We start from the raw sequence: 18,255 nt of genomic DNA, 5'->3' as shown, positions 1-18,255 counted from the left end.
AACGCGTCTTGGATAATTACTGTTTATTTTATATTATTTATCAAGATTATATTTATATTATCTGATAACAGTTACACTGTACGTGTGTTTATTCCACAAGTGACGTCCTGTTATTCCATATTTATTTTAATGTTGTCGCTGCAGTGCGTTTCGAGGCACACTGGTTGGTGATTCTGTGGTGTGCAACGACATCTAGCGGCGACGCGGAGGTACTACGTAAATGTGGACCGTAAAACACATGGGGTCAAAACCAACAGCTGCATGCGTTTAACAGTCAAACAAGTAAGATATCTTGATCAATAAATGACCTGAACTCACCCACCAAGCAGCAGCTCAAGTAAGGACGAGCCAAGCAAAAGAAAACACAATGGCAAATATTCATTCACTTTTTTTTTGTATTCCCCTTGTGGACACGACTGAACATAAATATAGAACACATAGCCTTAAGGTGGATTGCATAATGCAACATCCACAAAGACAATACAGAAGTAACATTCATCACTATGCATACAAGTGGGAGTTCAGATGGAGAGATATGAAAATAATTGTGTTGCAATCAGTAAAAACATCAATAAAAAAAACATGCAAATTAGATTTTTTAGTTTTTTCTTTCAAAACGCCAGCCGTGTTTTTCTGTTGTGTTACTTGTGCCAGACATGAAACACAACTGTTGATCCACAGAGCTAAGCCTTTGAGCGAAAAACATTTTTTCTCTTCTTAAACCACCTGTGTGTTTCTCTTGCTTTTGCCCGTGACCTGGGGAGACACACAATCCAAACGTTTCTTCCCTCTGCATCGGGCTTCTGCTATCGGGACGCGCTGCAGGAGGAGACCGGATGTGATGATGAATTCATCCACGTAAGAGGGGACATAAAAACACGGGGTCGCTGCCTGAGTTTGTGGAGTTAAATGACTGTATTGCAGCCTTAAACTTGTCATGACTACACTGCAGTGTGTTGCGTCATCAGTCGGTAGACATGGTCTTCCCACAGCCGGAGCCACGCTCTCCCTGAATGCACACATAGAGCATCATTTGTGCCGTCTGTTTTGGGATGCTTTGCTTCATAGGTACATTTACCAGGCTCACACACAGCACAATGTTTCTCTTTGAGTTGGTCGTACACATATGTGATAAGAGGAATGTAAATAGGAACCACTTGGATCGAGGTAAACACTCACATTGTGAGACTACTCTTTTCTTTTGAGAGGCGGGATCATAAAAGGCTGCTTTGGAATCGGGGTGTTTCAAAACAACATAAATCTTAGTTGTTGTGCTGTGTAGCGTCTGATAAAGGTGTGCAGCCCTATGATGTATAGAAATTTAACAGAGAAAAAATAATCTAAAAATCATCTTCCGACCCATTAATCGTTCCAAGAAAAACAAAAACACACGTTCCAGGCTAATGATTTAAAAAAACAGAACAAGAAAGCTCGAGGAACAAAAGACAAAGCTACGACGGCTACAGACGTCAGAGGAGCGCTTCCAGATGAGCGTCTTCTTCTGGTAAAATAGAAATATGGTTGAGAGCCGCGAGCCCTCCTGTGTATCTGGTGTGAATATCCACATAACCTGTAGTGAACGTTGAGGTTTAAAACTCTGGTCCCGCAACGCGCGACCGTCACTGTCCGGGTTGCACTGAGCACCAGTCAGATGAAACTCTGAGGCCGGCGGCTCAAAGTCCTGATGCCCAGTGAGCCAAAGGGTCCTCGCTTCAGTCACCGCAGAAGAAACCAACGCTGCACACGCTCCGGATGGCAGCGTCTGCAATGCATGTGGATCCCACGGCTGTCCGGGTCCATATCGAGGTGGGAGTCTCCCGCCGCCGCCGGCGCTCTCTTTCCCCCACGGTCCTCTGCAGCTCAGGCGTTCTGAAACGGGTCTCAAGTCCGGAGGGGCAGCCAGCAGGCGAGCCCTTCGAAGAACCGCCGCACGTTCATGACGTAGAAGTCCACGTTGTGAGCGAAGTCGGTGCAAATGTTGGAGTACGTGTCCACCAGCGTGCAGTAGAGCGCCGTCCCGCCGATGCTGATCACCACGGTGAGCAGGCACAGCAGCAGCAGCACCAGGCAGGAGTCTCCACCCATCTCGTCTGCAGGGGGAAACGGACCGACGCCAGGAGACGGTACCAAACTAACGGTTAACTGCAGTTTTAAAGGGTAAACTTTTCTGAAGAAGATTGCACCGTTTGTACATCTGTGCACTTCTTAATCTGAACACCAGACGACCCTGCAGTTCATTGGTTACTACAGGGCCAAACACATGGTGACCAGTGGATTACTCTGGCTTTAAACCACATTTCCATCACTTTTAACCAAATTTACATGATTATTAATCTACTTTCCATGACTTTAAACCAAATTTACATGATTATTAATCTAATTTCCATGAATTTAAACCAAATGTTCATGAGCAAACATTGTGTGAAATGTGTGTGTGAACAGTAAAAAGTGATAAAATGTAGTATTTAAACTAACAATGAGGATTCAAAGCATACAGTAAACCTTAAATGACTCAAATGAATGAGACAATAGTTTGATTAAAAGAATAAACATTTATATAGATGCCTGTATGTATGCTGCTGATATTTTGAGCCTCTTTCTTTTAAAAGCAGATTCATTATTTATAACTGAATGACCGTCATGAACACATGAATATAACACCTTTATGGCACTTTTCCAAAACCTTTGGGATTTAATTTTTTTCAAGGGCTTTTCCAGTCCTGGAAATAACCGTTTTAAACCTCCATGACTGTTCCAGGTTCTCCATGACTGTCAGAACCCTGCAGCTACATGTACATCAGTGGATTAGCTGAATGTTGGGAATCCTTTTTAAGGGGAAGTGTGATTTCTTCATTTGTAAGGAATCTGTTGCAGTGATGAAGAGCGTGAAGTCAGAACACTTTGTGCACTGGCACACTGACTCTTCCAGTGTCGCTGGTTGAAAACTACACATGTTCTGCTGGTTTGCCTGTGACTCTTATTTTTCTGCACAATCTGAAGCGGTCCGGCCCGTCAGCGACACCGTACCTTGCTCAACGCCTTCCTCCGGCTCGCTGAAGCGAACTTTGCGTTTGGAGCTCTGTTTCGTGACAATGTCGCTCGGTGGAGGCAAACCGTCCAGCGACGCTCTCCTCCTCTTGAGAATGGAGACCAGACCGTCAGGGGAGGAGCTCTGAGGGAGACAGGAGCCAGAGAGAGACCACCAAGGTTCAGGGCTCACATTCAACACCCCCATACTCTGTGTATGTATCTGTGTGTGTGTGTGTGTGTGTGTGTGTATATATATATAATTAGTAGGTTGATATATGTTGGCTATACATATTATAATTTATTTTTTTATTTGACTTTTATTTACCCAGATAAAATCATCAAAACATATTTTTTTTCAGTATATCATTTTCCTTTTATGTAATGAATGAATAAAATATCTGAAATAAAATAAATATGTTAAAACGCCATACTGTGTGTTCCAAAAAACTTTTTTAAGCGTCCTATAGACAGTTGTTGGAAATTAGCATTTGCTATATACACTCAACACAGAGCATCTGGTTTTCTTTTGTGCATAGGAATGTGCTCATAAATCATAATCATAAAGCCATAGTGATGTACAGATCCAATAAATAAAAGTCAAGCACCAGCGGAGTAACAAGTGTTGAAGATAAAGACTCACTGCCTCAGTGCTTGTGCACACACATGCGGGTATCTGGAGTATCTACGGACCCACAAAGAACATAATAACACTAATAAATGAACCCTGTTATGTTTTGAAGGCTGTCTGGAGGAGAAAACATGTGATTCATCAAGCCCATGACGCTCGGCCAAGGCAAGAAACACAGAGCGGCCGCAGTGACACTGTACGGTCAACAGGGGGCAGTAGCGAGATTCATTCCTAACCCGAATGAGAACCTTTTGACCTGATCATAATCTCTAAACCAGCCACAGAGCAGAGATTATAACACACAGCCGTCATATGCCGACTGCTGGAGTGGACTCAGTTCTCAAGCTGTCGGCCTCATCGCTGCCGTCACTTACAGGTCCATTACTTCCTGAGGCGGGGGGTCGATGGGTCGACGTGGTTCATCTCGTTCAGTCCATCTGTGCAGAGGCATGTCAGTATATCGTGTTTGACTTTAAATATCCTGCTGCTCAAGTTTAAGTCCCGTTTGAATCCGTCTTTTCTGCGTTACCGCTGTGGAAATGATGACGGTACAGAAGCAGAAACAGCTGTCGCCTCGAGAGCAACGGTTCACCTTCAAGGTCTACAGGACGGGTTGGCTTTAGGAAAGAAGTGAGACATTTATATGAATAATAGAAGTCCTGCAAGCCAGAAAGAACTGAACTCACAGAAACATGCACAGCTGCAAAACTTGATCAAAATGTTAATTCCTATATAATTGTTGTCTTTATTCTGTGTTGTTTGAAAGGACACGGTACGGCGTCTGCACATATTTATTTTATTCGTTTTATTTATTTATTTATTTTATTTATTCATTTTATGTATTTTATTTTATTTATTTATTTTACTTATTGTATTTATTTATTTTATTTATGTTATTTATTCATTTTATGTATTTTATTTATTTATTTTACTTATTGTATTTATTTATTTTATTTATGTTATTTATTCATTTTATGTATTTTATTTATTTATTTTACTTATTGTATTTATTTATTTTATTTATGTTATTTATTCATTTTATGTATTTTATTTATTTATTTTACTTATTGTATTTATTTATTTTATTGTATGTTCTACTTAAAAGGAAAATGATTTGCTAAAAACATAATCCTATGTATGGCAACGCGTCGTGTCAACCTACTAATTGCCTGTAACTCGTGTCAAATTCATGCAGCAGAGATTGGAACGATGTTCTTTCATGCCACTCATTCATAACATTTATGACATTCATGACTCATTTTCTCAGAGTGAGTGCACAGCAGAGATGTGTTGGGTAATAACAAACAAAACCCTCGTGATGAAGTCCCGCCCATGCCCCGCCCCGTCCATCCACTGGATTACATCACTGCCATCGCCCCGACGCCGTCGAGGCTCCGCCTTCGGCCCGCACCGCTAGTTTGGTGGAGCTCAGATTTCGTCTCCACCCTTCGGCAGCAGCGGACTGCAGCTCAGTGTTGGAGCGCCACGTCTTGGCTCGGGCTCAGTAATCGACTGCACGTGGCGGGGGTTCACGTCCCCGAGTGTCCGGACACGCCAGCGAACATGGGTGGAGGTTTCTTTTGGACAGAGAGAGGTGACCTCACCGGGGGACCGCGGAGGTCGTTCATGGGAGAGTCCCAGCAAAGACAAAGAGAACAGAACTCAGAGCAATGCAGTCTTACTTTCTGCAGGCACACAGATCCCAGAGAGGAAGGAAGCAAGGAAGGAAGGAAGGAAAGATGCATGGATGGTGAAGAAAGGAAAGAAGGCAGGAAGGAAAGATGAGGAAGTCAGGGCAGGGAAATATATGTACACCCCTCCTGCTCTCTCTTATACATTCATCTCATCTCCAGATGCTGTTTTGTGACACCTTGGCCACAGTGAAGTGAAGGCGGTGTTTCCTACCCCCTCTGTGTGCGACAGCTTGTCCAGGTCCTTGTCTGAAGCCTGGGGGACTCCTGTGGGCCACTCCACCTTCACCTCCTCCTCTGGAGTCTCCTCGCACGGCTCCTCCTCCTCTTCTACTTCCTGTCCTTCCTCACACGTCTCTTCTTCTTCTTCTCTTTCCTCCTCCTCCTCCTCCTCCTCACCTCCCTCCTGATGGCATGTCTGTGGAGCAGGATGCTCGGAGGCCACGCTTTGCTTCTGTGCTTCCTCCAGGCGTGTGGCTTCAGTCTCGTTAACTGGCATGCGGGAGAAACACAGGAGATTAGTTATTGATTATGGATTATTACTTAAGCCTTGCTGTGAACTTAACGGTGTATTGATGCAGAGGGTCTGTGTCGCTTAATGTGTCCATGAGTGGATTCAAAGGATTTCCAATGGTTAAGTTTTCTGCATCGGGTCCTAAGCGTTCAAGAGAGAATTGAGATGCAGCTACGAACATATTTATATTCAAATCTTTAGCTCACAGGCGTTTACCTTCATGGAGGTCGGGTTGTAGCGTCTCCTCCCCGCTCTGATCGTCGTTCAGTGTTGCATTCGTCGTGTTCTGTCAAATCAAACATAGTTAACGATCGTGTATCGCGTCGGGAAATATCCGATTGAGTAAAGAAGGTCCACATGTCTCACCTGCTCCACGCTGATGGATGGGCTGAGTGACGCCAAGAAGAAGAACGCAGACAGAGACGAAGGACAGCCGGGACCCGACAGACAGGAGGAGGAAAGAGAGAGACTCAAGTTGAGAAACGCCAGAGGTTGATGGTGTTAAAGCTCATATCTTCTGCGGGCCTTTCCAGCAGAAGTTGGCTCATGTTTTTCTAAATCAAATCCACCTGCATGAAATGAGTGAGACTGAGATAACACGCCAAGAGAGTCTCAGCAGCCGTGGGACACAACATCGGCATGCAGAATCCCTCTCCCGAGTCTCTTACGCCTCGTCAGGAATATTGATTTCCCCTAAATGATTCCCCTGTGTGTCTTCATGCACCACCGATGCTGGCCTCCTCAGCGTGTGCACGTGGAGACGAAGATGGAGGTTGAATGACACAGAGGCAGGATGGGCGCTAAAAGCTTTCTGTCTGACAGTAACGAAGGCGTTTGGAGGAAATGGAATCAGAGAAGCCGGAGACGTTCGTTATGGAAGTTATCATGGAAAATATCATCTGATGCATGACGTGTTGATGTGCCTGTGGTATACCGGAGGTGCGTCCTGCAGATCTGGCTCAGCGTCTCGATGTGTTTCTGACCGATGCCGTCCGTCTGAGCGGGCGAAAGGCTTCCGTCGTTCTCCTTCTCTCTCCACTGGCTCTCTGGAAACACAAACCCATTTATTATTTATTAATGTTGCACAGACTTACACAAAGGTTTTTTCATGCAGATAATATTTCCTGGAGGGGATGAAACAGATGCGTGCAGTACCCCAGTTCTCCTGCAGGGCGGCGAGGTTGGAGAGCAGGCGTTGGTGGTAGAGCTTCTCCAGCTGCAGGAACTGGATGGCCCACTGGTCTGAAGGCACCGTGAGTTAAGAGCTCAACCTGAGCACCTTGAAGTAACCGATGGAAAGAAAATCAATGCGAAACGCGAGGACGCGAAGCAACTGGAAGTTCAAGGTTTGAGGGATGCTCATAATGAAACGCGTTGTGTCCCAGAGTGAGCGAGTTATGTCTGCAAACAACAAAAGATTCAATGCAGTTTACTTTGTGGAGACTGAATTGCTCCTTCTGCTTCATGGATTGTGGTTATTTGGATCGTGGTCCATGTGTATACTACTTATTATATGAATCATTTCTGTCATATTCATGTATGTGCTGGAACTGGTCACATGACATCTATTGATTGACCTGTGATAACAGATGTTATGATCATGCGTGACGTGTTCTCTGCATACGTTTAAGTGAGATGATGTCATCGCGTATCAGTTTGAGGTTTTCCTGCATTGTGATCATGCATAACAACAGAGACAGATTATATAAACGGATGATTGTAAAAGCAGAATCATCAACAGCCAGACTGCTGCACAGAAACATTCAATGAATCATGAGAATGAAACAGTGGATCCTCCCTCACTGTGCATCGTCTCTCTCTCTCTGTCTCTCTCTCTCTCTCTCTCTCTCTCTCTCTCTCTCTCTCTCTCTCTCTCTCTCACATCGTCCTCCTTGCAGCTGAGGGCTGTTGCCAGACCAACGGCGCAAACAGAGGAAACTACTTTCAGCCGGCGTGAGGGAAACGCCCAGTTACTGAGAGACACGAGCGCAGACCCAACACGGCAACAATGAGACGCACAAAGACAGAAAGACACACAACCCAAAATCTGCTCTGCTTGTCGTCTCCCTTTCCTACTTAATGACATGGAAGCTCTTCTTCCAAAGAGAAGATATCACACCCAGACTTTCATGTAATCACAACTCAGCTGGTGAATAATAGTGACAAAGAAGTCACAATGAGACGACAACCTCTAGTTCTGAAGGGTCTGAAGTGTTTTAAAGCTGCATTCTCTCTCCTGACCACCAGGGGGCGACTCCTCTGGTTGTATAGAAGTCTATGCTTCATGTGTTAAAGCTGCATTCTCTCTCCTGACCACCAGGGGGCGACTCCTCTGGTTGTATAGAAGTCTATGCTTCATGTGTTAAAGCTGCATTCTCTCTCCTGACCACCAGGGGGCGACTCCTCTGGTTGTATAGAAGTCTATGCTTCATGTGTTAAAGCTGCATTCTCTCTCCTGACCACCAGGGGGCGACTCCTCTGGTTGTATAGAAGTCTATGCTTCATGTGGTAAAGCTGCATTCTCTCTCCTGACCACCAGGGGGCGACTCCTCTGGTTGTATAGAAGTCTATGCTTCATGTGTTAAAGCTGCATTCTCTCTCCTGACCACCAGGGGGCGACTCCTCTGGTTGTATAGAAGTCTATATAAGTGACTCTACTTCTCTCTTGATGTATTCCCTCAGTAAACATTGTAAACATGAGTTTATGTCTCAATCTCTAGTTTCTAGTCTTCTTCTATACAGCATGATGTTCATTTCGTACATTATGGAGTCAAACAGATGCTTTAGGGCGGGGCTACAAGGTGATTGACAGGTCACTACCCTTTCGCAGTGTGTTTTCAGTTCATGAAAGTTAATTGTAACGTTTGGTCAGACTTAGCTCCGCCCTCTCGTCTCACTTCTGGATCCAGAATAACAAGATGTCTCTCACAAAATTCCGAACATGAGGCTTCAAAACCATAGCCCACCAACCAATGGGTGACAATGCATAAAAATACCAACCAATGGGTGACATTGCATAAAAGTACCAACCAATGGGTGACAATGCATAAAAATACCAACCAATGGGTGACAATGCATAAAAATACCAACCAATGGGTGACAATGCATAAAAATACCAACCAATGGGTGACATTGCATAAAAATACCAACCAATGGGTGACATTGCATAAAAATACCAACCAATGGGTGACAATGCATAAAAATACCAACCAATGGGTAACAATGCATAAAAATACCAACCAATGGGTGACAATGCATAAAAATACCAACCAATGAGTGACAATGCATAAAAATACCAACCAATGGGTGACAATGCATAAAAATACCAACCAATGAGGTCGCTGTGCGCTTCAAAAGGATACAGTCCTCATTGAGCGAGTAGGCCTCTGCGATCTGAAAAAGAAGACGATTGATTCAACAGCAGGTACAGAACTCCACAAACAGCAGACAGAAGCAGACATCACTTGTGTTACTGTGTCATGTGACGGCGTTTTAGCGCCAAACGTCCCCATTAACCCATGAAGCAAGTGATGAAACAATGAAACACTAATGAGGCCGTACGATCAAATGCAGATGTTTTTGTTTCGGAAATCACCCAATCCCTTCAGAGAGGAAGATCACATGATGAGTCATACCAAGAGCCAGAGCCATGGAGACACCCTGCATGTGAGACATGAAGTCACATGCAGCTCATTATGGTCCGGATTATGGAGTCTCTTTTTTACCATCCACTTCATACCTTCTACTCCACAACCAGGAGACCATGTGACGCTCCCCTTCCAGATATGCTTCTGTAACTCCATAAAGGTGATTTATATTATCATCTTATTGCTCACTGTTGTCTTGATTTCCTTATTTGAACCACTATCGCTATAAAATGTCACAAACTGTGAAAAGTGGCAATTATAATTTCTCAAAGAGAAAATAACAACTTTCCAGATAGATTGTTGAATAAGCCCCAAACCGCAAATGATTGAATGCATCACGCCAAAATATCTGAGCCCCCCAGAGGTCCAGCATCGAGCCTGCAAGGCCAATAGCAGAAACCTGCATCTGGTTAGCTCCCTAATGTCACCATGTTTTCATGGTAGCCTTGCACTGACTACAGAAAATGAGCAGACCGGTGTGCTGGTGGTCAGCAGCAGCGCTGAGTCCTTCCTCCTCGCCGCCAGGAGGCTCCAGTCTGGAGGAGAGCAGGCGGAGGCTCCAGAGATGGAGGTGCCGGGTCTACTTCTTGTCCGACGTCTGATGAACAGTAAATCCACCAAATTCAGTGTGACGTCGCTATTTCACAAGCTCCTGTGGCGGTCGTGTTTGTCGACGCTGCTTCAAGGCTAGCGACATACGGAAGGAAGTGTTTTCATCGCTCGGCCCCGTGGCAACTTCTTTTTGCATTCGTCTGAGTCATGCGGTGGGTGGACTTCAGCTCCGGCCTCGTGGTGACGTTACACTTTAACAAGTACAGAGTAGCAGGTGCTAGCAGATCTGTTCATGTGTCTGATAAAAGTGGACCTCCATGCTCAGCGTAGAGTTTATATATCACATACCTATCAGACTAAATGCTGCTCATGCGAGGCTCTGGCAGTCACAGAAGCGGTGCTGCTCCCTGATTGCTCTGCATTGCCCCTCCTTTCCTTTCTCAGTATTTGAGGAAAAACAGCTTTGCCTTTGTTCTGTGATTAGTGAGTTGGCAGCGAGGCAAAGTAAACGACAAGCTTCTTAAGGTGCCGGAAAAGCTGGAACAAATGGATCATGTTGTCTAATTGCTGTTCAGAGATTGTGGTCTGCGAAGGATTGTCGAGCACCATGAAACCACCGGCTTCTGCAGAGATGCACTAACGAGACAGAACCACATTCATCACACTGCTAATTAGCACGTCGGCTTGAGCACCCTCATTGTGATCTTAGGGAGCGGAGGCGGGAGGGGAGAGAATACGCGAGTGATACTCGGGTTGCCAGTTGAAATCCCCGCGTCTGCATTGTCAAACGGTGGCGAAACGTTCCGTGACCACGGCTGACGTCTCCGCGTTGGATTTACAGGTTGCAGCATTTTACTCTCACAAGCTTCTCCGATCCGTTTGAGAAACACCAGCTCAGGGGTTTGTCATATTTGTCCCAGCTAAGTGAGAAAACAGAGACTGTGGAATGAGGTCACGCGGGAGGACTGCCACACACACACACACACACACACACACTGTAGATGCAAGCACAAAGAGACTCACAAACATATACACCCACCCATGCACGCATGCACACAGCCCTTCTGTCTGACTAAATGAAGACATATTCTCTCTGGATCTCAGAGACAGACGCCTCCCCCTTCCTCCCGCACGCAGACACGCACCTGGTGCAGGGAGTGCGGCAGCATTGTGTAGTCACTGTTGTCTCGGAGGGACTGCAGCGAGGCCAGCAGCTCTGGGCTGGGGCCCGACGCGCCGTCCCTGGAGACACTTCCTGGAAACCAACGACACAAACAAACGCTTTGGTAATATTATGGTACAGCTCCGACGGCATTCATGTGTACATTTCTTACCTGCAGTGTTTTTGCTTTGCATTTCTTCATGTCATTAATCATATATGATGTCTCCTGTTACTTAAACAGACCAGCACACAGCAGTCACTTTGTGTATCATGAGCAGTGCTACTCAGTGTGTTGGTAAAGCGGTGCGTTTGAGTCCAGGCCTCGTGGTCATGACGCACGGTAACGTCATGTTAGAGAGTCGTGTCCATGTCCTCATCTCACTCTCAGCAGGGATGGTAAAAGCTGTTTGAAAGGATTACTTTCATCTTTGGGGCATACACGTCTAAGTTGCTGGTTAGTATAAGGTGTAGGGTGCGTTAAAGTAAAGGTTTAACCCGATGATGACTGCAGAACCATTTTGGGCTCCAGACCTCCTTTTTCCATGTGTTTGAGTCGTCGTAGGAACCCCAAATTAATTCCAATACTTGTGTTTATTGTGTGTATTTGTTCAGCAAACTCTTGGGGAAAAAAATCACTTCTCAAAAGATATTTTGATCGTAACTATGAACATCCAGCATGATATGAGCCAGATTCCCCCAAAATGCCTCCTGGAGCGTCAATAAGACACCTTTATGGAAAGATTAGGACCTAAAGAATCAGAACCTGCAACAACAAACAAAATCTTGTCCTGTTATGAAGGAGTTTGGTTCAAAAATGGAAAAATTATGTATTTTATGCCAAAAGATTGTCTGAACGGGGCATGCTGGGACTTAAAGGTTAAGGGTTGGGTGATGACAACACATTTAGTGATGGTGAAAATGAAGCTAACTAAAGGCCTCGAGAATGCATTCTGTCAATGAGTGTCCTCTCAAGGATAGAATATGGATATGCTGTGTGTGTGTGTGTGTGTGTGTGTGTGTGTGTGTGTGTGTGTGTGTGTGTGTGTGTGTGTGTGTGTGTGTGTGTGTGTCGTCAGCCCCAGAGGACCCGGTAGATGCTAAAGCTACCTGACAAACGGGCTGTTAGCTCAGCAGGTTGCCATCAGTGACAGCCTGTCAGCCATTACTGCGACAATTAGTCTCCATTAACTGCAGCTGTGTCGTGCACCTCTTATGCAACACAACGTGTCAGCTCCATCTGTGTCGCAAACATCCAAGTGCATTGGCCGCGGCTTCCTTACAGCTTGGCATCATCCTGATCATCTAAAGCTCCGCTTTGTTCCGGCGCTCTTCAGCAGTTTTTGGGAAACTTTGTTCCACAGATGGAAGATGAGCCTCGAGTTGTTCTGTGAGGCTTTCAGTCAGCCGGGTGGCTGAAGATGACAAACTATCTTTGAGAGGCATTTGGATGAGTAAGTAGGGCCACAACCGTCCACATTAGCTGATACTGCAGGAAAAGCAACATCCCCTGAGGTGCACGGACATAACAATCGTCATCACGTATTAGATGGAAAACAAGATGGAGAAAAGGTCTTTCACCTGAAGCGCTGTCGCTGCACACGCCTTCCTCTCTCTGCGCTGGCCCGGTGTCGGGACCTTTCGGCGGGACGGCGTTCTTGTTCCCCATCGCCTCCGTCACTGCGGCGGTCTTATCCTCCAAGTCGACGTTCCTCTAAAGCTCCTCTGGGCCGCGGCTGAGTCTCAAGCCCTTCCTGGAAAAAACAACTGTAACTATATGGCTTTTATCGGAGCGCTCCTGAGAGAGAGATAAGAGAAGGGCCTGAGTTTGTGTAGCGCTAAGCTCCCTGAAAGGATTTAGAGGGCTTCTCGGGCACTGGAGAGCGAGGTTCCTGCAGGTTTGGTTCGTTATCACTCGTGACAGAGCATGTGATTTAATCCTCCATCGCCTCTCCTGGGTGGTCAACCAAAGGGAGATTTGAAATGTCCGCCATGGTCTATGAAGGCTGGGCAGCGGAGGATGATGCTCTCAGATTCTTTCCACTTTCTTTCCACTTTCCGTGTGCTTTGCTGTGCTGTTCCTCTCCTCTCTCACGAGCAGGATTCCTTTTCTACGTCCCCACCGAGCTGTCAACAAAACAAACAAGTGTACTGTGAAAAGAGAACATAACGTATGCCTCATGCAGTCAGTGTGTCCTGAGGAGGAGGGGACAGAGAACAAAGACAGAGCTGAATGCAAAGAGATGCAGCATTTCTGGTGAAAAAGAGTCGTCTTTGTGTTAAACCATAACTGCCCATTGAGGCATGTCAGAGTGCTCCATCCTGAATGAACTCATGATAGTCTGTGGAGGAGAATAATTAGCACAGCGTGTGTGACGGCACACTGTCCATGATCCCTTCTTACATGTTGTTGTGGCTTCAGACAGGAGGCAGCGTTTCTTATAAACTATTCTTGTTTTTTTTCAATTGAAAAAGGGGATTTACTATTTAATTCACTTCAGTAGTTGTGGATGTGTTATGTCCATTCCATCGACTTGCCTCACAGAATCGGCCTTGTTGTACCCAACAGGACCAGCACTCTGCAGAGAGGCCCGCAGCTCTGAGGCTGTACAAGCGCTGCTTTGTGCTCGCGGCTAACGCCAGCGGGCTAACGCCAGCGGGCTAACGCCAGCGGGCTAACGCGACCAATTCTGACATGTTGATGTTCAGCACGCTGAAGGTTTACGATCAACACGCCGACTCATCATAAATCATGTTGCATACAGTAGAGAGGTTAATATACTGTGATGGTAGAGGTCTCCACTTACAGGCCCTCAGCTGATGTTTTCACAATGACACACACACACACACACACACACGAGATCAGGTGGTGAAGTGTAAGTCAGCCGTCACAGCACGACGGTGATGAAGTCTAAATCTAAAATGTTTGACCTTTTATTGGATAATTCAATCATGGTGGAATTCAAATGTAAGCAGATTGATCTGTCGTTCAATAAACAGTCCGGTGTGCAGTGTGCGTGGCTGCACGCTGCACACAAAGGGTTGACCTGTAACGACCCTGATGACAGGAGGAAAGCATGGATGGAAATGAAGAGTCAGCGTTTCTGCACTTCCGTGTCCGTCGTCTCAAAGTCTTTAATGTTTTTTTAATGTGTTTTTGGAGCTTCAGACATTTTGACTTTCAACCCTTAATCGTGAACTTTGCTTTTACGAGTTCGACTGTTAGAGATTCACTGTTGTGGATTTTGGATATCTTCCCAATACTGACTGAAACTAGTGGATCATAATCATAATGAAAGTTTAAAAAAGCTAGCAAATAGATCTTTAATAATATATCATTTTGAATCCTCTTCACTTTTTTTAAATTGGACACCAAAACAAGTTCAGCTGTGACTGTTATGAATGTTTGATCTGTAGTTCAAACCCTTTCTTGAGCAGAGCATTAACGTACTGTTTGTCCTGCCTGTTTATTCAGTGTATATGTGTATTTGTTTTGTTTGGTGTTTATGTATTCTGTGCCTCTAGTGTTTTATAAAAACATCTAGAATGAATTAGTTTTGTCTTATTGAAAATGTATTTTCAGGCTGCTATAAAAAAGAAATTGTCCATTGACAGCAGATGAAGATTAGCCTCTCTGGCTAACTCTGGCTCTCTTACAGTTTTACTGTTTATCGGTGTGTATTTGTCTCTGTAAAATAAACAAACAGACAGATGTAGATGTCTATGACATCACAACACTGGTGCTCATATTCATCTGGAGGCATCAGTGAACCCGGAAGCTGGAACGCTTCTTTGCAGAATGAGAAGCGATTCTCATTGGACTGAATAAGCGTCATCCAGTTCTTTTTATTACATACATGGAATAAGTTCATCAGCCTAGAACGTCGTGTGAAGCTGGATGCCCTCCCTCTCATTCCAGATGAATAATGCCTGACAGGGTAAGGGTTTAGTTTCACCAGGGTGCATTTGAACCTGTTGACAAAAGGTTGACATAATCAGGATGAATGACCTTAAACTGGGCTTCTGTTGGACCTTAAACCAGCTCTGTCACTCTAATCACTGTGGAGGGAAACCAACCACAGACCTGTCAAGGCCCTGTGTTTGTTCATCGTTTGCTTTCATGTCATTCTCAGTCTCTAAGTCCACCTGCGTCCATGCATTGCTCTGCTGGTGCAATTTTACACGAACGCTTGCCAGCACCATGAATATAAAAGAGAAAAATACCTTTAAAAAGGTCATTTGTAGAAGTCCTCATTGAAGTTGGACCACGGCTGACATGCTGCAGCTGAATATTTTCCCTCTTGGTGAAACCTGCGTTCATTCAGAGCGTTCTGAGGGCATGACGGCTGCGCGGCGCTGTGAGTTCGCTCTGCACGTTAGCGGCGGTCACGTGAGCGCTGAGATCTCTGCGGCATGGAATGTGACACAAAAGTACAAACGCCGGGAGCGCAGAGAGGCTGACTCACAGGATGTGGAGGAGGAAATCAGGAGGGATGCTGGGGAGGCGAGAGATGAGAATCTGTGTACGTTGCACTGAGTTTGTCCAGATGCATCCCAGCGTTTAGCTTCTTTTTGTTTTCTGCTTGTTTACAACAAATGACATACGAGCTTTTACTGCAGAGCATCGACAGCGACGGTGCAGATGAAATGTTTCTCTCCTGGCTCTCAGGAAGCCATCGCTTTACGACGGCTGCTGTGCAGAGAAGCTCCACAAACCCTTAGCATCGTGGCTAATCGGGCCGAGAGTGAATTGAGAAGATGCTGCCTTCATGTCTGAGCCGGGGCACGATTAGCTTAGCTTAGCATTGAGGCTGGAAACAGCTAGCCTGGCTCTGTCTACGAGGGAACTCGCCGCTGCACCGGTGCAGGACATTTGTCCACCGTATTCCTTCTGTTATGTCGGCTGCGTATTAAACAAACAGGACGTAAGATGTTCTTTAGTGAGCTTGGTGCTGTTAGCTGGACAATGAAAGCACCCAACGAGCCCTTGCTTCCTGTATATATGCTAAGCTAACTGGCTGTTGGCAAGTGTCTTTGAGTATTTTGAAAAGCACCAAATAAATGAAATGTATTATTGATATTAGTATTATTTACAGGCTTTTGATCTTTGTATACGCATATAGTTAAAACATGTTCTTTATTATTTGGGGTTTGATGAATTCATGGAGCGCTGCAGGGATGACGGGTGGTTTAGGCCGACCTGGATGTTAGCATCACACTGGGCTTCTTCCATCCGATAATCTTCTTATTCAGCAAGATAATCACTAATAAACACCACTTTTATGTTTTTTTAAGCATCAACACAATCGGCAGCAGTAAAAAGCTAACGTGATGAGGTTCAGTAACCGCCTTTTTTAAGACACATAAAAGACTCAGAATTCACCAGACGGGTGTTTACTGACTCAATCATGAAAGCAATGTTACTAAAATTGTAACAAAAACTCTGGTATGGTCTAGAATTGAAAAAGTTGTCCATCCCTGGTTCAAAGTGCTGAGCGGCAACCTTCACTGTGACCTGGACATGAAAGTAGAAACACTTTCATTCTGTCAGCAATGTGACGAAGGCAAAGTGTCACCAACACAATCACACAGCAATGAGTACAGATGAGTAAATATAAATGCATATCAATATAAAGTCAGGAATGATTATTTCTGAGCTAAATAAACGTCATAAACTGTGATGCTCTGTGAGTCAGCTTCCTCTCAAACCTCAGTGATGCGTTCAGGGAGTCTGGACGCAGTGTGAAATATGCAAACTCTAAACACTTCGCCACAGCTGTTGTGACAAACAGAACCACAACAGATTTGCCTCAGCCGGGTTTTTTATCTGCAGTTGAAAAATAAAAATGTCGCACATGTGGGTGGCCGAGTGTGCGCGTGCGGGTGCACGTGTCCGCTCGGCAAAGTCAACATGTGCATCATCGGCGGCGCGTGTGCAGCTCGCGCGCCACGAAACCTCGCACTTCATTAATTATTATCATTGAGCCGACATCCGTTTTAATGAGGCTTGCTTATTTTTATTATTAAACGTGAAATGAAATCCTAAATAAATGAAACTGTTCAAAAGGTCAGAGTAGCACCTTAATGCTGCTGCGCCATCCATCTTAAATCCTCTCCGGTCGTTCCCGTCGCGTCGCGTCGCGCCGCGGTGTTCCTCGTGAGTCTCCCGCGTGTGGACGCCGCGCAGCGGGGTGGAGGAGCTGCACTCGCCGCAGTCTGTCGGCCCTCCGGATGCGCGTCAGCCGCTCCGCTCTCTGCGCTCATCGGTCCTCTCTGACCCGCTCTCGTGCTTCTTGTTTACGGTCCAATCCGGGGACTTGTTCGCAGCCTCCCCTCGTTGCAAAAATATACATCCTCACATGTCATGTTGATTTATTTATTTCTTTATTCATCGGCTTCACAGTGCGGCGGAACGTCGCCCTCTAGTGGCGGAAGCGTCACACTGCTGGTTATGTAACAGAGTCCTGATGGTGCGAGACAGATGGGAGATAGTGCGCATGCGCAGCGTCTTGTCAGCGTTAATGATTCAGTTTCACAGCTGCATAAAGATGTGGAGATCACATCGGAAAGAGTCATAATCATTCATCATAATACTAATAATACATAAAAAGTACATGAAACGTCTCAGATGTTTAAATCATGGATGTAATAATAGTAATATCAGGTATGTGATGTGCAGAATTGAGAAAAATTAGCCAAATCTAGAGCGCGTGCTGCTTTCACCGGAGACATTGTTGATGAATCTTGTCTCAGTTTTCAGATGAATCATATTTTAATTTATTTTTACGAACACTTCCTCTTAAAATGTACAAATGAATAAGAGGACGCGAACAGGCCAAACTTCATCCAGAAGATGTCCAGACTAGTCGAGCTCAATTTGTGAGTGTTTGTGTGTTTGTGTGTGTGTGTGTGTGTGTGTGTGTGTGTGTGTGTGTGTGTGTGTGTGTGTGTGTGTGTTGTAATGAGTCTGGCTTTATAATTGGGCAGGACTCGGCTCTCGTTACCTCTTCACTCCCTGTAGACACGTCAGCTTG

The 18,255-nt window shown here is 45.3% G+C and overlaps 1 protein-coding gene across 1 annotated transcript; it reads right to left on the bottom strand.

Annotated features, from left to right (window-relative positions):
• Positions 1 to 401: 401 nt before the first annotated feature.
• Positions 402 to 17,574, bottom strand: cnstb (consortin, connexin sorting protein b). The gene is made up of 11 exons (XM_068576540.1): positions 17,302 to 17,574; positions 12,803 to 13,348; positions 11,208 to 11,317; positions 9,226 to 9,256; positions 7,019 to 7,105; positions 6,798 to 6,909; positions 6,230 to 6,251; positions 6,080 to 6,149; positions 5,564 to 5,841; positions 3,028 to 3,172; positions 402 to 2,090 (listed from the first exon to the last, which is right to left on the bottom strand). The coding sequence occupies exons 2-11, from the start codon at positions 12,888 to 12,890 to the stop codon at positions 1,882 to 1,884; spliced, it is 1,152 nt and encodes a 383-aa protein (XP_068432641.1). The 5' UTR covers positions 12,891 to 13,348; positions 17,302 to 17,574; the 3' UTR covers positions 402 to 1,881.
• Positions 17,575 to 18,255: the final 681 nt, after the last annotated feature.

The sequence above is a fragment of the Clinocottus analis genome, unplaced genomic scaffold, assembly GCF_023055335.1.
Source record: "Clinocottus analis isolate CAN_PGR_092001 unplaced genomic scaffold, fCliAna1.0.p SCAF_15, whole genome shotgun sequence".
NCBI classification, from domain to species: Eukaryota; Metazoa; Chordata; class Actinopteri; order Perciformes; family Cottidae; genus Clinocottus; species Clinocottus analis.
This window is presented reverse-complemented; position numbering and strand designations above follow the sequence as displayed.